We start from the raw sequence: 20,713 nt of genomic DNA on the forward strand, positions 1-20,713 counted from the left end.
ATATAACCTATATGCAAAAGGTATTCTGAAGAAATCATAAAAAGAAACTAAATGTTTTTCCAAATTAGCTCTCCACTAAATAATCAAAAACTCTGAGGTGTTTTTCAAAACACTATTCAAAACCCCTCCAAAATTAACAGAAGTGACAAATAAATCAAGGCGACGCCTCCAGATCACTAAGCACCACCCTTTCATCATATTTAAAACAGCGTGTATGTCTCATACATTAAAATGTCCCACCACATATTAGGACATGAATCTAAGGATTAAATCAAATCATTTTCCAAACAGAAGGCAACCTACCATTATGTGTTCAAGCAGAGAATCTATTGCAACTATGTTATCAAAATACGTTCTGAAAAAAAGGAAGATAAAACCTTTAAGTAATGTTATTAGAACAAAGAACATGTTAAACTTTGAATACATTTCTCAATTTTGTCTACATTTAAATAAAAAACCTAAAGGTATATGTTGTCTGATTTTTGTCCTTTTGTGGAAGCAACCAATAATATTATTTTAAAGAGAGAAATGAAAGTTTATCATTGACTTTAGTATAAGGACTCTAATTCCGGAGGCTGCATTAAGTAATTATTTTATCAGTAAGTATTCAAGGTAGAGAGAAAGTTTGAGGCATTTAACTAAAACTATGAAGAAATAAAATTGGTTTCATCAAACTTAATACCTCATAAATAACTTTGATCTAAAATAAAAATATTTAAATTTGCTAAATCTCATTAATATGCTAAAAATGTAAACTATCACTGGAAAAGCTCAAAAGTTAAAATGTAGTTTAACTGTACTAAGAAAGCAAAGCAATTCATTTGAGAAGAGATATCAGAATACAAATAATGACAAGGACCTGACAACTTTACACAAGTAAAATATATATGCATCATTTTGAACTGCAAGTAAATATTTTGGAGGCATATGGTACATACATTAAAATGTAGACCAGAGAAACAGATGAATCAACAGGCATGTGTTATAGGGAATATATAAAGAAATACTCTTAACATAGACTCGATTGGCAAGGTACTGTTTTCAGTTTAGTTTTGTGAGAATTTAATAATGTATTCAGGATTAAGATAACTTATAGCAATAAACAATGCCTTTTTTTTTAGAAGAGAAATCATCCGGCTTGAAGCTACTAATATGCTTAGTTACACCATCCATTGAGGAATATCCTGCAAGGAACAGGGTGAAGTAAATGGGTTTCCCACTGGGGAACAGATTTAAGGTGTCACATGAGGGTTTTAATCGGACTCTGGGAGACCTACAAAGTATTCAAATACATTAGTACGAGAACGTACACAGCTTCCCTTCCTAGGTGTTTCTGAAGTCGTAATATCATGTGTCCCAGAGATACTGTTTAATTCCATCTCAAAGAAGACAACTGGCCTAGGGGATCAAAAGAGCACTCCCTCCGTCCCATCCCTCTCTAATTTTATATTCCAAAGCACAAAGCAGCAACGTCAGAATCATTAGTGATGAGGATTACAAGACTTGGTGATGAGTTAGTTATGAAGTGTGCCAGGATGACGTGAGCGAGAACAGTCAGAGTTGTGTTGGAGGCCTTGGAGGCACAGGTACATCACACCTTGAGCTAACTTGTCAGAGGATGGGACCTGAAGTTACCATGTCCTGGGGCGTTTTAGATTTCAACAATTAAGCAGATGGGTCAGATAGATACGAGATCTTCCAAGTAGCAAGCAAACCCAATATGAACCTGAAATTTAATAAATATCTGTAATTGCTTCCACTGCCAGCCCAAGGGAGTTTTTCTAGGTCAAACTTCAGGGAAATGGAGCATTTTCTGGAGAATGATATCTGAGCTACTATACATGGGATAATTAAAATGATAATATTAAGAGTCTGTTTTAATGTACTGACATTTGTTGAAAAGGCCAGAGAGGACATTTTGGAAAATAATAAACTAAGACATTTCCTCTCCTTCTACTGCTGTCAGTTTTCTCCTATGAAAATAGAAATATCAATACTTAGTGCATCTCTCTAGATAGTCTCTATCTTCTAGTGAGTCTGTTTAGAAAATATATACCAACTTGCAAATTAAGATCATCACTTATACATCTGCGATCCTTCACTTGTAAAGTGAACGTGGATGAGAATGTAACTCTATGATCCAAAATACGACCGACCATGGTTACCAGACCACTTGCCTAATAAAGATTGGTCTTCTGTTACTGACTGCACTAGACAGTAATCCATCACTGTCAGAGCCTGCACTTAATCTAAACTGTTGATCAATAAGAGCTACCACATCCCTAGAAATGAACACTTACTTTGATACGTCGAGTAGAAAGTCATTCAATTCAGTCTGTTTGGCAAGACCTCTGCATACCTGCCATACAAAATAATGGCTATTAATTTTAAGGGAGTTCTGCTTATTTAAGAATAAAAATTCCAGAATACTATTTACCTTATTTATTTAAAAAGGCATAACACAATCACTACTTCGATGTTTTTAAAATTGTACTTGGGTGCATATCCTACCTACATTCAATACTGTCAGGTCCAGGAAGCCCTTGCTTCTCATACCATTATCCTAAAATATATATACATTTTCTTCCTATCAGACAGTTCCTCATCAACCTGAGTTTGCTGAAATAGACTTAAAGGAGCAAAACAAGAAGAAGTGGAAGAAACAAAATAGAATTCTATTGCTGCCATGTTCCTGAACTTAAAAGTCTAGTTCTCGGGAAAACTCCATGCAGTTTGTGATCTTTTAAATTACATCACATTTTTAAGAGAATAATCGGGTATCTTAAATAACAATTAATGTTTAAGATTAATGTTTTCATATAACACTTAGTTTAGTGGATGTTTTAATTTAGGAAATGGAGTTATAAAAATATCAGTGTTACTGCCAGGAGGAGGTCATTCTTGGGCTTTCAGTGGAAAACAAAAACCATGATAGGGAACATAAATAATTTAACATTATATGTAAATATATAAAAATAATTAATTGGAAAATATTTAAGGCAGGGAGTAAGTAAATATAAGCGAATAGATCAAGCATTTTAGAAACAACAAAATACCTAATATCCAAACACAAAGCACTGGGTTACTTGTTAACCTCCATTCCGTTCCCCAATGCTGCACGCCAAACACCCTTTTCTCCTAGGAAGCCCCTGTGAAAACATCCCAAAGACACACCTGAACCTGATGTATGGCTACTGAAGCCCAGGCAAGATTTGCTGTTGCAACCTAAAAAAAAAAAAAAAAAAAAAGAGTATGAAGCAAGTTTTTATCAGTCACATGCAGACATCCCAGCAAAGGACTCTAGCATAAACATATATGAAGAATTTTGTAAGATCATTGCATTTTTGAATATTTTGCCAAATGTGAATAGTCAAATATGTATAAAGTTTCTCTTTTATATTTCCCACTTCTTTGTTATTGAGGTTAATGCTCTCTTGTTCCTCCTACTTTGGGTTAAAAAGGAAGATAAATTGATTAAGAGAACTGTCATCCAATGATTTTAACATAAAATAATTATTTTTCGGTTTCAACCAAAATACTATTAAAAAGGCCTCTAATGCCACTTTAAAATGAGGAAGTATTTCCCAGACTTCACTGACAAGTGCTCAAACTTCTAGCTATTCTATTTCTTTGATTTTTCATCCATCTAACAAATATTTATTGGGTGCCTACTAGGTACAAGGCGCTGTTCTAGATGCTGGAGATACAGCATCAACAACAGAACAGCTCACAGCTGCTGCGGGCAGAGAGAAGGGCAAGAAAGAAAATAAAGCGAAGCGCACGTTATACTGGCTGGTGACGCGGCTACGGCGGAAAAGATGCAAGACAGAGGGACAGGAGCCGCTCACGTCTGTGTGCGGTGTTCAGCGAAGGCTGATCAGAGAGGGTGACCTTAGAGCACATTCCTGAAGGAGGCAGCTGGGGCTGGGTACAGGACAAGCGCAGCGCAAGGGGAGGGAGAACAGAGGTGCAGGCTGTGCGCAGGAGAGGGCCCAGCGTGGCTGCAGGCAGGGAGCGGGCTGGAGCAGCAGAAGACGGGTCATCTTGGTAAGTGCACACGGTGCAGGCCACGGAGGGACCTGGGCGAACACCACGTCTGACAGATAGATCATGTACTGTTTGGTTTTAGTAGGACTGAGCCGTTCCGGTTCAGGGAACAGTGAACGGAAGTTATTGTTTCCCAAATGGATTTGATGCTGGAACTTCTATTCAGGACATACTCTAGGAAGAGGACATTTTTAAGGGGTCAACTAGAATGTGAAAACTCTCCAAAGCCATCCTACTGCTTCATTTGATTCGCAGTATGGTATTTTATTTTTAGTGTTAAAATGGATCCTTACTAAAATAACTTACTATAAATTTCTATATCGCTATATTGAGTTTCCTCTCTAAACAACTGCAAAACAAAAAAAAAAAGTTTTAAAAAATCGTTAGTATTAGTATCAAAATATTATTAAGCAAATTATGGTTTTAAATATTCACTCATTAAATATTCATCATTTATTAACTGAACAATATTAATAAGCACCTTCAATGAACTAGGTACAACTAAAAGTCCTCACAGGCAGTGTCCAGGCCTCACCTCCTGATGACTCAGACAGAAGGCTTCTTTGCCCCAGTGCCGGTACAGCTCAAGGATGCCGATCAAATCACCGATCGCCGTGACAATTGGCAAACAAAGAACAGACTGGATACGCGTCCCTGATTCCAGTCCGGTACCTCTTGGAAATCGTTCATCCTAAAAAAATAGAAGGGTAAAAGATATAAATTCAGTGAAAGTAATGGAATCATCAAGTTATGATTCTATCAGAAAATTCCTTATACTTGTCATCAGTAATAAGTAGTCCTTTTCAAAGGAAAACCAAATGATCATGGCCACTATAAACATTGCTTAAGAAAATGCTTATCTTTAGCAACGTGGAACTTATACCCAAATATGGATTTAATGTTTCTTTATCATTGTACAGTAGAATTTAATTAGTGAATGAATATACATAACTTCATGCAATAATAAAAGTAATTATGATGGTTAACATTTATTTATTCCTCACCTGGTATGTGCCAGAACTAACGGATTTACAGGTATAACGTCACAAGTGAAAATTACTCCAAATGTAAATGCCATAGGAAGGAAATTACATGTATAAAATTTTTTCTCTTCTTTTTTTAAGGTTAGAATAACACAAAAGCATATGTTAATGAAAGTAATTGTAACTGAACCTCAAAGGCCCATATTAGATATTCAAATCATCCAATAATTACCAATTACCTATCATAAGAAATGAATCGGTTCTTTGACTTAATTTTCTAGCTTAGAAAAATCACCCAAAGGAACATAAGAAACTCAAATGAATTAATATCAAAACATCAATTCTATTTATTCAATTTCTGTGGTCTACAGGAAGCTTTTCATGAATAGACTGGTATAAATCTATACTTTGTAATTTACAGATATTTTGAAAGCTTGCGTATACATAAAATAGAACATTTTCAAATGACAACTTATACAGTATCTACTTGTTACATTTACTTCTTAGAAATGAAATATATTTGGCATATAACATTGTGGAAGTTTAAGGTATACAACATGTTGATACGTTTATATATTGTAATATGGTTGCCACTGTAGCATTGTTAATACCTCTATCAAGCCACATAATTATCTTTTCTTTTTTGTGGTGAGAATAATTAAGGTCTAGTCTCTTAGCAAGTTTGATGATTATAATACAGTATTGTTGTCTATATACATTATACTGTGAAACATTTATTTTTAGCACTATTTCTTTTCTTATTTTTGATAAAGTAACTAGTAACCTGATTTGTTCAAGGCTATACAGATAACTAGTGGCAAAAACAAAATTAATATCTAGATTTTGTGACTCCAATTTAGTACTTTTTCAGAGCAAATTCATGACACCTATATACTTGTTTGTATGCTTGTCAGTTTCAAAGTCTGAGCTCATGCAGTGACATTTCATCACCATGTGCACATGCACTGTGGCAGACTGCTCTGAGGGCTCTGTTTTGTCCTGTTCTCTGTACCCATGGCCTTGGTCAGACCCTCCTACATTCAGTCTGGACCTCCCATGAGATTTGCTTGGCTAACCTGAGGGCAGTGAATTTGATGTAAGCAGAGGCTTGAAAAGTCACTTGCATGTGTCCACTTCTTCTCTCTGACACCTGCCACCATCATAAGAACATGAGGCTAGCCTTACTGGAGGGGGTGGTGAGACACACACAGAGAACAAAGGCCACCTAAGACTGGCCAGCTCCTAAGTGACGGCCAGTTGATCTCAGACACATAAGCAAGCCAAGTCAGAGATAGCCCAGATCAGCAAAATGGCCCAATCCAGAGACAGTGAGTGGTGGCTGTATGACCCCACTAAAATCTGGGGTAGTTTGTCACACAGCAATAGCTGACCCATTCATATATATCCTGCTAGGATATGAAACATAAAACAGTAATCATCTAGTCTATATGACTATGAGTATATATTTTTATGCTTAACTATACTGGCAAATGTTGAAAGAACAACTACTCAAATCTACATCTTAGGGGTACATAAGATATAATTCTTGGAGTACAAAGAATTAGTTTACATACAAATGCATTTATTGATCTGTATCTTGCTTTAAAGCTGTTATAAAACGGCTTAAATTATAACAACAAGAGTATATGTTATCTTTCTTAATTAAATACTTCAGGTTACGAAGGGCACAAAGAGTAAAAAGCCACTTACCCCAAGGATGTCTTCTACTAGCAACGTTTTTCTGGACTTGGCCACATAGGCAGAGGTGGTGGTGCCCTGGGCGATGGGCCCAGCAGGGATGAGCCTGGGTTTTCCTTCCTTGATTCCAGGTGGGGTAAACACACAAAGGCTCTAGGAAGAAAAAAGGAATATGTTTTATAGACTTAGGAAAGTCTTTGGCACAGGATGAAAAGTTTACTTAACAATGGCGAGAAATCTGTGAGCCAAGGAAATGTAGAGACATAAGATGAGGAAAGGTGCTTTGCACGACCAAACTGAGCGTCTGAGGTGAAATTCTCTTTCATATGTCCTACGCACACAACACACAAGCTAGATACAGGACTCACACAAATGTCTAGGTGCAGAAAATCTCTTAAAATAGCCTCCGATTTTTATCCACAGAAAATAATAAAATGAAAAAAAAATGTAAGCTGTCCTTGGGCTCAAGAAACTATCACACAAGAAACAGACACATTGCACCCCACCACCCTACAGACTTGCCACATGGCTCTGTAACTACAGGTCAACGTGATTTGGTTATATTTTTTCATTTTCATTAAAAATCTTTTTCAGAACATTATTTCTATTTTTAATACTCAACCACTCCATTCCTGAAACTGACCTGCCCATAAAATTACAGATTCAGAATACGCTTGGTAAAATCTTTGCTCTTCTCTGCACACACACATGAGGAAAAAAAAAAAAAAAAAAGAAAGGACAAAGCTGGGTGTATTTTTCTGTCTCAAAAGACTAGGTGGGAGGGTAACATTTGAAACTATTTTAAACGAAATGTTTTTTAAAATATGATCAGTTATTTTGACTAAACCAAATCATATTTTAAAATAAATTTCTACTAAATAAGAATTGCTCATCCAAACAAGTCGTCTGGGCATGGGGAGCAATATTTTGACATAACTGTATTATGATTATCTACTCAATTTGAAAAATATTAAAGTTCTGGTAAATTCTCCCAACACTATACTTTTATCTTAAATTGGAGTGCTGTGACTTAAGGATGATGCCCTTTTGAAGCAGTGAATATTAGGCAATCCTCTGAAGCTAAAGATGTTCCTATTAATGCTTGCTAGCACCAAGCTAGGTCTAAGTGAAGACAATGAGTTGGATGTGGTTATTACTTTTTAGATAACGTGGTTTTCAAGCTTTGTAATGTCGAAGAGCCCTTTCTTCAAGTAAAATCTTACAATCACAAGAGAGTGAACCCTATAAACTTGAGCTATTTCAATCACTGGGAGCAGAGAGGAGGAAAAGAGCTTTGGCTCTCACCCCATCAGCTTTAAGTAAGTCATCATTATCTAAAGATTACAAGTTAAGTTCAAAATATTTTTATTCACTAATATATCTACACTAGTTAGGATTGTGTTTAAGCAGTAATTTGCTATTATGCCTGTGAAAAATGTTTTTTGAATGCTTCTTTTAAAAAGGATTAAGCTTAAAATGTTTAAATACAAGTTACACACTTTAAAAGATTTTTACAATTCAACTACACATAAGATGATAAATGACAAATGCACTTTATTTTTAAAGAGGCTAGAAATAAGTCACTGTTTTTATAGTTACTATAATGCACCAATATACATATGACATAAACGAAGTAAGACTTTCATTAGATTTAGTATCTATGTGGCAATACAATTCAGTGTGTCACCCCTTCTTAAGATTGAGAGAAGAGTAGCGAAATTATCCAAGAACAGGAAGAGAGATGATTGCAAGAAAAAAATGTTAAAGGACATGGTATATTTAGCCTGAATTAAAGTCAGAATTGACAATGATTTTTCCAAACTATGAGAAAGTTAATCGTAAGAAGGATGCTGAGTAATGTTTCTTTGCTCAATCAGAGTCAGAACTGCAGGAAATGAACTTAAATTGACCTGAATTATTTAGATAAGTCTTAAAGAACTTCCCATGACAGTGATAGAAAGTAAACTCTAAAGCAAGCTCCCAACAGAAGCTTTGGACTTTTTAAAAAATAGTTGTTGACTTTATTTGTTTGTTGTTTGAAGATATACAACAGATATCTCTTTTGGATGACTTTGCTATATGCTCTTTAAGGCTGGATTTAATAGTATCTTCATAATATCTTCATAATAATATCTTCATTTAGCTTCATAATTCAATATGACAAAATAGTTTACACATACACATTCCTAGGTTATTAGGTCATTTATTTAATATAAAACATTTATTACCTCTGTGTAGGCTTTCTATATGATGCATAAGAAACAGACAAGCAAATACTGCATCTTGGGTATATGGAAAGCTATTTTACATACTAGATTTGCTGAAAATAAATGATTTAGAAATCTTTCAATTACTTGATTGAATGTGGAAAACTCCTTGTGGAAAATAATTATCAAAACAGTAAATAATTCTTTACAGTGAGAACTTTATACTTGTTTTACTAATTAGCTTATGATTTTTGTTCATACTTACCAAATAGAAATGCTTACAAATGAGAGCAGAGGGCAAGTGCTAACAAAATTTTGAATAAGTTGTCATATGAAGGCCAAAAGCTCAGTTAGGAAGGGAAAATGAGGACCAACCTAGACAGACACCTGTTTTTTGATGTTTTTACAGCTTCAATTTCTCTCCTCTGTGCACTTAGTAGTTTCCTACTCTTTTTGTTGGCATTTTTTTTAACTCCGTATGATTCACCTGTGCAACAGCTCCGTCCATGACCTTCATTTCTGATTAAAGATCAATCACTGGTTTGAATTGTGTGTTCTGCAATAGCATATGCTGTATGATCTTTGTAGTGGAACAGGCTGATGGGCAGCTATTACTGCAAAAAGACAACGTCGATAACGAACCTCCAAATTAGAGGCTAAATTTTACATGTATTCAGGAATGGAGAAAAGTTTATTAAATATACCTTTATTTACTCCACAGAAATAATCGAACAGATAGTTGTGTATCGAATAGTCTTCTTTTTCCCACTGGCTGAACGGACACTTTCATCATATACTAAATCCCCAAGTACACTTGGGTCTGCTTCTGAACACTCAATTCTGTACCACTTGGTTTATTTGCCTAGCACACTATTTTAATTACCGTAAGTTTATAGTACATGTTGTGATCTGGCAAGGCGAGTCTTGCTTGGGTTCTTCATATTTCAAAATAATCATAATTTATAAGACATATTTCGCATTTTTCATTGGTGAAAGGCCTGCATTAATGCATTAACAACTGATGGGTGTAAGTAAGTTCTAAAGAAACTTAAAAATGAAGTAATGGCTTTATTTTTCAAAATCAATCATGTTGAATTTTTAAAGACGTATTTAAAATTTTTTAATACAATGCTTAAAGGTTATGTTCCATTTAAAGTTATTACAAAATATTGGCGATATTTCCCGTACTGTACAATACATCCTCGGAAGCCTATCTTACACCCAGTGGTTTGTACCTCCCACTCCTCCATGCCAATCATTATGAATTTTGACATAAGAATTTGACTGGGATGTTCAGATTAATAAGATGAAAAAGATTATACTCACTATTTACTTTCATAGGTGGATGAATGAAAACTTTCATCAAACATCACTACATAACACTTTAAATGTATTAAGACTATTATGCATACATTTACAATCTATAACATCCAGCGTTGAAATGAGCCTCTAAAATTAATTTCTGCTTTAATGTTGTATGAATCTATGAAAACTTTTATTAACACAAACATTTTTTAGAGGCTAGAGATGAAAACTACACGAAAACTAAAAACAAGGAAAAGGTTCAAAGTTTCAAACCTCAACCACCTCTGCCCTTTCCAGAGAAGAGCGTCACTGCATTCAGGGCACGCACCTGCCCACTGATGCTCTGCACCTTAATTCCCACCTGACAGCTCTGCAGGTGGCTTGACTGTTGTTAGGCCTTTCCCCTCCCAACACCAGCAAGGAGACTGGCCAAAGAGCTAGAAATCAATCCAGAGGCAAGGCCATGCAGTAGTAGGGGATGAATTAGCTCTTTCAATATTTCAAAGAAACTCATTATGAACTATCCAATATTTTTTTGATAACAGTACATTTTCATAAGTATTTCTAAAGTTAAATAATTTAAATTAGAGAAGATTGGTAATGGTAGTCATAATGAATAAGTTGGCTCAATGAAGGAATAAAAAGCATTCAAATTAGTTAAAAAATCAAATTTTGAGAAATAGATTTGGTGGGAAAAGAACCATAGAATAGGCTATCACACATTATTTCTTAAACACCAGGATTTTTTTGATGAATTGGGAAACTGATTCATTGACATCAACTAAAGAGAGAAGTCTACTTCACTTGGTAAACAGTTGCTCTCATCTTTCTTTCCATGAACGATTCAAAGATCACTTGATTCATGAAACTTCACTTTCATGTTAAGGCTTCAACTCACAACCAGTTAAATTTTGGAAACACTTTTTAAGAAAAAAAAACATTATTTAGGCTTACCATTAAGTTATTTTTCTTATAGACACTAGATGGCACTGAAGAGTAGATGAATGTAGATCCGGGCAGAGGGCGTGAGCCAGGAACCCCAGGTACACTGGACCTTGAACCACATGCCTAACTTTGTTAGCATGATTCTTAGAAATAAACCTACTAAAGTCATTGTGCATTGAAAAAAGTCACACAGTTACTCTAAACTACTGGCTGTAAACTGGTTTCTAAGCCAATACACAAAAGCTATCTATGAACTTACTTTGTGAATTATAAAGTTTGACGTATAATTAGAGACCACTAGGTTCCCAGCTTTCACAAACCACAATTACAGGCAACACAAGAAAAACTATAGTAATGACATTATAAAAAATGTTACATAGTAAGTGGAGTATGTGACTATAGATATGAAAGAGAAAACCTGTAGAAACATTAAAAAGTGAATTAAGCAAAATCTTAATCATGGAAAAATCAGTTTTTTGGGGTTTTTTTTTGTTTTTTTAATTTAAGAAATTTCCATCTATACTCATAGGTAAGCAATATTGACATATAAATTAATATTTCTGATGTTCTTTTCCTGTTTTGATAACAGATTTATGCTGTTAGCATAAAATCAGATATTTAATTTTTATCTTTGTTCTGGACTGAATTGTATTCTCCCCCCAAATTCATACGTTAAGTCTCTAACCCCCATGTGATTGTATTTGTAGATAAAGACTTTAAGGATCTAACTAGTGTTACAATGAATTCATAAGAGTCGGGTCTAATATTATAGAACCAGTGTCCTTATAGGAAAAGAAAGAGATACCAGAGCTCTTTCTCTCTGTTTCTGTGTACAGAGAAAAGTCCATGTGAGGACACAGCAAGAAAGTGGGCAACTGCAAGCCAGGAAGACAGGTCTCACAGGAAACTGAATTTTTTTAGACCTTGATCTTGGACTTCCAGCCTCCAGAATTGTGAGGCTATAAGTGGCTGTTTTTTAAGCTAGCCAACATGTGATATTTTGTTATGGCAGCTCAAGCAAACTAACAGTTTTTTAAGCCAGCCAGCATGTGAAAAATCAGTTTTGCCCAACAAACATTTTAAGAGCACCTTGTATATGTTATGTGTCAGACACTGGTATTGGTCAGAACACAAAAGGCTTCCTTTCCCAGCTCCAGATTTCTCACAAATTGCTTCTTCCTTTACTGTCCCTTCTTGTCTATTAAGGAAGAGGCCTTCTAATCCCTGCTCCACCAGAGGGCTCATCATCCAAGCTCTTTTCAGTGTCACCAACCCCAGCACCCCTGCCAGCCCCATCAAATGCAGGATCCCAGAGCACCTTTGTTCCTCTCTTTTCGCACATAAGGTCATGTGCTGTGATTAACTGTGGATTTCTTGATTTCTCCTACTAGTTGTACATTCTTTGAGGACAGGAATGATTTTTATTTATCCTTGTATGCTCAGCAATTTAGCACAGTTTTTGGTACATGGCAGGTGTCTGAAATGGTTTGTTAAATAGCATGCATGATGTAACATTTAAGCAATGGAGGTTAAATTCGGACTTGGAAAGTTTAAGACTCTTGTCAAAGTCCCAAAGTGGTGAATTGGAACTCACACAATCCAACTCCAGAATCAAAATTCTTTGGAAAACTAAGCTGCTAACTGAGAAACTTGTCTTCTCTTCCCAAGCTCTGAGACAGTGTAGACAGCACAGGAATTCTCTCTCCTGAAGGGCTGTCCCCAGTGGAGTGTGTGCACAGAAGTACAGGAAACGATTCTGGTTCATCAATGTGCCCCACGGCTAGCAACTGCCTGAACAAGGTTGGTGCTCAAAAAACTGTGTTAAATAAATGTCCTACCAGCTTTTTAAAAAAAACATTATTTCAACACTTCTTTCAATTTCTTCCATTTACTGGTCTATTCGTTTTCTATCATCATTTGCATTAAATGGAGCAGTTTATATTTTCCTCGAAAACTGTCCATTTTATCTAGATTTTCACATTTATTAATATAAGTATCCTCTCATAATTTATCACTTTCACTCTATTGTTTTACTATCTTTTAAATTATCTTCAAAATGATTGTGATAAACATATTTTATGTTTTATTTTTAGTGCTTTAATACCACTTAGGTTGTTTTCTATCATCTCCTAAACTTTCTATGTTTTCTTTAAATTTTTCCTCTCTGGTAATATGAATGTGGCTTTTAAATTCTACTAGTATAACTTTTGATGTATTTAAATATTATTTAAATTATATTTCTTAATGCATCAATTTCGGAAATTAAATTTTTTCTACTGATTCTCATTTATGAAAAAAGAAATTAATACTTTTATAAGTATAAGAATGTTATAGCCCCTGCCATGTCTGTCTTAATCCTTGGTATTTATTGATATAGACTAAAAATTTTATCTCAGTCCATTTGGGTTGCATTATTATAATTTTGTCACTAAAGTATATATATTTTGTTTTGAAAGTAAGTTATTAAGAAACACTTTCTAACTATGATTCAAAATCCAGAGACAATTTTTAAAAACATTGATAAATATCTATAATATGCTACCTTTCACGTACAAAGGAAGAAATATAAGAAAATATACATGTATCTGCTCATTGTTCAAAAAATGTTTTATTTTATTTAATATGGTTAGCTTACATTTTAGAAGTATGTCAACATCTGTTGCAAGCAATATGGCAGATTAGATAATTTGACACTCCTGAAAAAAACAATTTTAAAATTATTTAAAACCTGGATAAAGTGTATTTCACAAATATTTTATAATGCATTGCTGGGCTGAGAAGAATGGAGGAATCCACAGAAATCTAAAAGGAAGTAGATAAAGGAACCCTGAGAGGTTAGCAAATCCCAAACTGTCTTTTTCTTGAGAGCATCAACAAAAGCCTAGATATAGAGTTGACGCTTGAACAACATGGGTTTGAACTGTGTGGATCCATTAATTTATTTCAATAAATGCCATGGTAGTACTACACATCTGTGGCTGATTGAGTCTGCAGATGTGGACCCGTGGATACTGAGGCCCGACTGTAAAGTTATATGTGGATTTTCAACTGCATGGATGGGGCCAGGACCAGCAAAGGGCTATGGGCTCATCTTAGTTTGAAGGGTGAATATACTTACAGCTGCAAGGGGATTACAAGGAAACCAGATTATCTTGGATTTATTGCTGAAGGGAAAATAAAAATTTCCTCTGAAAAATAATAACTGCACATCACGTGGATTTGAGGCTTGAATCCATGCCACTCAGTAGTCTGAAAAAAAATCTCAACTAGATAATTTAATTAAAATTGTCCTGAATTGATACTGCCTTAGGTGATTGACAAGAACAAATACATATCCAATCTCTAGAAATATAACAGGAAAGGAACTTCAACAGCCTCAAGAATATCCATTTAAAAGGGCCAAAGGAATATGATTTATGGCTAATAAATAAAAGGCATGAGCATATAAGTCACCATCGATGAAATGCAGATGAAACAAAAGCCAAGAAACTAATTTCAGAAAGAATATGAAACAATACGAGAGGTATAGTTAGTCATATTTCAAGAAATAAAAGATAAACTTGAAAATATGTCCAGGGAACAAAAAAAAAATGAAGGACTGAGACAAATCAAAAAACCACCAAAATGTAACTAATTATAGTTAATATATGGAGAGATAATATTTATCAACCTGAATTCTCCATCCAGCAAAAATATCTTTCAAGAAAGCAGTGAAAGAAAGATATATTCAGACACACAAAAATGAGAGAGTTTCACATCAGCAGATTCTCACTCAGGGAAGCTCTCCGAGACAAAAAAAAAAACTGATTCCAAATGTCAGACCTGAGATATAAGAAGAAATGAAGAGCAAACAAACTGGTAATTAAGTAGATACATTTAAGAAACACCTCAGTGAACTTCAGACTTCAGACAGTATGTCTTCTTCCTATCCAGAGAAATCACTGGGTTAAGGAAGTAACAAGGGCCTCACTACCTATGTGGAATGCATAAAAGGAAAAATACAGTGAGTAGAACACAGTCATTATCCCCTAAAATTATCCTCCCAGGGAGACGGTCTCTGCCTTCATGAGGCTGGTATTCTAGTGAGAAAGCCAGATAAGCAAATAATTGAACAAATCACAGATAAATATGTAATTACAGGTTCAGCTAAATTCTATGAAGGAGAAGTATATGACATTAAGAAAGCATAGCAGAGTGGAATCTGACTTAGGAAGGTCAGAAAAAGCTACAGTTTTGCTATGTACCTTGCTGCTCCTAGGGTTATACTGTTAAACAGGATACACTTGGCCCCTGAGATGCGGGAGAGAAAGGAGTAAGGACCCTAGAGAGAACCACATAGAGTATATTAACTGACCTGAGGGGTTTAGAATAAGAAGCCAACTAAAGCCTGAAAAGACATGGTATCCCCCCTCAATTAAGCTACAAAAGGGAATGATAAGTAAAAGTGAAACAATTAGAATTGATATACAGAGAATTACATTTTGGATTTTATAGATACAAAAGTGTTTTCTAAATCATAATCACGCAGAAGTATGCAAACAATGAAGTGAAAAGTATAGCCAAGTTATTAACAGCATGGGGTTTGGGAATCTAAATCCAGGCTCCAAGAGTCAAGCACCGTTGGAGGTGCCCACACTGCAGACCCAGGCCTCCAGGCGCCCGCCGCTTTTCGACCTCTGCAAACTCTCCCCATCTCCCCATTCTCCTTCACGTGGAGCAGAAGAGGGCCAACCCACCGTGGCAGCCTCAGCTTAGGGTTCATATTATTTCTTTTCAGGTAAACAGCTAGAATGCTGAGTCCACGACCCAGGCTTCAGTAGAGAATCTGATTGGTCCCTGTTTGGGTCACAAACAGCTGCGATTGAGGGTCAGGGGTCACATGAAACAAACACGGCTGCCATGGCCAACTCCTGTGGGTTGTCTGGAGATGTCGGGGAAGGAGTAATGAAATGTGGACTATCACAGTTACATGATAATAAACATACCAGAAATCATAAAAATTATGGCAAATTATATAATAATTTTCTGAAAGGAAGTCTTGATTTTTAAATAAAAATATCAAATTTCAGAAACAAATTTTTGGAATGAAGAGTAAAGAGATCTATTTGTTATTTTAGTAGCTTAGCCAAATACTACCAGTATGTAAAACATAAAGTATTTACAAGTAGGAGTAATATCTGAATAATTCAATTTATTAAACCCTCTTGTTACTGTTTATGCGAAAGGCACTAGAAGAGATGCTAGGTGATACAGAAAAGAATAAGGAAAGGTCCTTGTCCTAAAGAGCTTTTAATCTTGTAACATAGATTATCACAACACAAGGGGAAACGAAGGACATGCAAATGAAGAGGATCAGTTACGAGCTAAGTCATTCAGCCAATAAATACTTTTTGTGCAACTACTGTCGTGCTTTTCACTACTCAACTATTCATGAATACTATTAAAAATCTCAGACTACTGTGTCTCTATTCCTATTAATATTTTATATAATATAAATATTATATTATAATATTATATAAATATTATACTATATATTTTGTGAGTTTTGATTACTCACAAAAACAAATATCACATTGCAAAAATACATCCCAAATCTCAAATAACAATACCAAACGCACAAGAAATACACAGTAAAAGTTTGCAAAATAACGTTGTAACGGAGTCTTATATATCTCGGCTATGAATATAGGTGTTATTGGTTCAGAACATTTTTCTAAAATGTTACTTATGTGTTAATACCATAATAAAACTCAAATGCCAGTAATGGAATGCCTCAAAATACTTTTGAAAGTGCCTATGCAAGCTGCACTTGACAGTGGACTGTGCTTGCAGTGAGTCAAAGCAGAAACACAGGGTCTGCCTGGCGCACCAAAGACTGGACCAGGCACCCCTGGGCAGCCCCATGCCACCAAACAGTCTGAGACACGCCACCACAGCTCAGGAATCCATACCTAGCAACTCCATCCCTGCACTTTTAGAGTCATCTTAAAAAATATCTAAAATATTCACATAAAACGTCTGCTCTCATTTTCTTCTACTGCAGATTGTGTGTGAAAAAAGGGCATAGACTGTCCCTGACATCCCAGGCCACAGTGATGAAATAACTTCTATACCAAACAGTAAGTCTAGAAATGCCATTCAGAAAATAGGATACCACAAACCAAAACCAAAACAATAAAAAATATAAGATTTTATGCCTAACTGTCACCATGTTGGCAAAATTCCCAACTGGTAATAACCACATATAGAAACAAAATAACAAAATGAGCTTTAAGGTACTTAATTATGATACATCTATTAAGTTGTTTGTAACATAATAGTTTATCTTTTTTAAAAAGCGTATAACAGGGCTTCCCTGGTGGCGCAGTGGTTGAGAGTCCGCCTGCCGATGCAGGGGACACGGGTTCGTGCCCCGGTCTGGGAAGATCCCACATGCCGCAGAGCGGCTAGGCCCGTGAGCCATGGCCACTGAGCCTGTGCTCCGGAGCCTGTGCTCCGCAAGGGGAGAGGCCACAACAGTGAGAGGCCCGCCTACCGCAAAAAAAAAAAAAAAAAAAAAAAAAAAGCGTATAACATTCTCTTATCTAGAGCACCTATATCTAAATTTAGATACTTACATTATTACACTCTCCAAGGAAATACAGTGCAAATCCATCAGCTTTTGTGGCTGCCAAAGTAATAAAAAAGGAAGAAACTAATCTCAATGGAAGAATATAACATGCATGAATTCTCTAAGGTGAGACCTCAAATATGAGTCTTTTGAATGGATTTGTTAGCAAAATTAAGGGTCATGCAATAAATTGAACAAAATAATTTATGGCTTTACTGAATCACATAATTAGAATATTTTCATTAGCTATTGCAATTTTTAAGATGTGGCATCCTCAAATGCATACAGCAATGTACTATGTAATAATACATTTGTCAAAATGTGAATATCAGAACTATTAGAAAATATTTTTTAAATTTGAGACTTACCTTTAATTTTTAAAGTATTTAAAAATAGGCAAAGTGATATTCATAATACTGAATAACCAATAATATAAGCATCAACCAGAAAGAACGATGTATATATGCTTACATATCATCAGTGAGGAGAACATAATTTAACTTTATCTTCGGTTTAATTTTTCTACTAGGAGGAATATAAAACGTTTCTTACCAACTTTAATGATGCTACTCAATTCATAGAGGAGTAGTTGGTTGTCTCCTCCTGTATCCAACCGTTGTTCTATATAGCTGTTTAGTTCGTATACAACTCCCTGCATATTTGTATCTTGATACTTTGAATTAAAAAAAAGACATAATTAAATATAATAAAATAAAAATTCCTTAGTTTGTAAAACATACTATTAATATATATGGCTTTATGTTATATAATAGCTATTCATTATGCTTTTATAGAGCATGATTTAAATATTATGATCTACTATAAACACAGATTGAAAATTAAAATTGCTACCACTTACTTAGAATTATCTATAGACTCCATGCATGCTTATTTATACTAAAACATCGAATGTTACAAATTACAATTTTGTTTCTGAAGCTTTATATTGATATATGATGTATCAGGCAACTAGATCAGTAAAAACAGTTTGAAAGTTTGTTAACTGAATGAAACATCCTAATATGCTAGAAAAGCGCCCCCGTGCATCGCACCGGGTTAAACAAAGTTTATTACTCTCCACTCCCTTGGGTCCACATGGCGACCACTCTAGTCTGACCTCAACTCTGCCGCCGCCGTAGTAGCAGCAGCCCCGCAGCAAGCCCGTGGCCCTAGGCTGCACCGCGGTGCAGGAACACCAGCACGTGGACAAAGGTCTGGGAAGAAGGTGGAAGCGAAACCGTGGCTATGCCCAGCACTGTGTCTTCTTCAAAGGACTGAAAACAGTCTTCCAGTGAGCTTCCCTGCTACAGAGCTTGCCTTCCTAAGCCTCTTCTCCTAACATCAACCATGGCGAACTTTAAAATAAAATAAAAATCTGTGGCTCAAAACACTCTTGGGGCTTTTCCCACTGTACTTAGAACAAGACTCCTCCCAGCGTGGCCTTCGCACTTTGCAAGATGTGGTTATTTTCTGCCTCGGAACCCGTCTCAAGCCACCTCCCTCTCTCCCTTCTCTCTCTCTCTCTCCCTTCTCTCTCTCTCTCTCTCTCCCTCCCTCCCTCCCTCCCTCCCTTTCTCTCTCCCTCCCTCCCTCTCTCTCTCCCTCCCTCCCTCCCTCTCTCTCTCCTTCCCTCCCTCCCTCCCTCTCTCTTTCTCTCTCTCCGTCCCTCCCTCTCTCTCCCTCCCTCCCTCCCTCTCTCTCTCCCTCCCTCTCTCTCTCCCTCTCTCTCTTTCTCTCTCTCCGTCCCTCCCTCCCTCCCTCTCTCTCTCTCCCTCCCTCCCTCCCTCTCTCTCTCTCCCTCTCTCCCTCTCAGCAGGCCTATTGCTTGCTGTCACTGTTGAGCACTGTACTCAGTAAACACCTGTGGAATGAATAAATAAAGAATGGCTGAACCAATCAGTCAATCATTCCACAAACATGCGCAGCCAATCCTGACAACCTACTACACGTAGGGACACTTCTAGAAACAAAAAGTGCTAGAGCATGAACAAAATAAAATTCCAGTCCTCAAGGAACTTACATTCCTGTTGGAAGAGAATAAGTAATCTACACGGTGTGAAGGAAGGCAGTGGTCACGAGGCAGAAAGGAGAGCTGGGACAGCTGACAGTAAACGCCTTTGGAGGGAGAGGGCTACCTTTTAAGTAGGATGGTTAGGGAAGGGAAGGTTCAGTGACATGGGATACAGGGACAGACTCCAATGAAACTTAGAACCCGTAAGGGCCGAAGTCTACCCTTCATCCACCACCTCTCTTGGCTTCTGACCTATTAACAGACTCAAGTTCCAGGCAGGTCCCAGAAAATCAAGTATCAAGGATGACTTGTCAAGAGATGAATACACACCAAAAGGAATGGATTAGATTTAGCTAATGTATAGAAACCTCGGAAACAAAGGAGAATGGATCTCACAGGTGCTGGAATAGGCTAGAATAAAGATAATGGTGGACCAGGCAAATCTTTTTATATGGGTGCACTAAGCAGAAGTACTGGCTTCAGCGTGCTAGTGCTTGCTTGGCTAAAACCTATTCCCCAAAATGGCTGACATTAAATGAAGCTGAAAACCAGAACTTCTCTGGTATATATTCTAACCTTGGCAAGACTGGAATGCTAGAGTGGATTTGTCCTATACGACCCGTTTACCCATCCCCTAGCTATATCCCATGGGCACTCCCTTCATCAAGGCCATGAAAAATACATCCCGAGGCCACACCTGCCTGGCCTGTGTGAAGAGCTCTGCGGTGTGGGCCTCGGATGACTAGAGGCACCACCGCCCTACAACAGGGTCCCCTGCTTCACTGAGAAGATGGGATCTTGGCGTCGAGGGGACAAGAGGCAACACATAATCTCCAGAGATAAGGTATTGTTAGCAAAATGGACAAAACTGAAGCTGCTATCAGAATGACCTGGCCAGCAGAGCTCT

At 36.4% G+C, this 20,713-nt stretch overlaps 1 protein-coding gene across 1 annotated transcript in view; it reads right to left on the reverse strand.

Annotated features, from left to right (window-relative positions):
• Positions 1–20,713, reverse strand: part of PDE10A (phosphodiesterase 10A) — a gene marked incomplete at both ends in the record, with an annotated part of 588,101 nt that overhangs the window by 79,951 nt on the left and 487,437 nt on the right. Inside the window, 7 exons of the mRNA XM_079716917.1 lie at positions 304–355; positions 2,301–2,359; positions 3,175–3,225; positions 4,583–4,738; positions 6,741–6,881; positions 17,803–17,852; positions 18,348–18,468. Coding sequence (XP_079573043.1) covers positions 304–355; positions 2,301–2,359; positions 3,175–3,225; positions 4,583–4,738; positions 6,741–6,881; positions 17,803–17,852; positions 18,348–18,468 — 630 coding nt within the window. The remainder of the gene's footprint in view (positions 1–303; positions 356–2,300; positions 2,360–3,174; positions 3,226–4,582; positions 4,739–6,740; positions 6,882–17,802; positions 17,853–18,347; positions 18,469–20,713) is intronic.

The sequence above is a fragment of the Hyperoodon ampullatus genome, assembly GCF_949752795.1.
Source record: "Hyperoodon ampullatus genome assembly, chromosome: 12".
Classification (NCBI taxonomy): Eukaryota; Metazoa; Chordata; class Mammalia; order Artiodactyla; family Ziphiidae; genus Hyperoodon; species Hyperoodon ampullatus.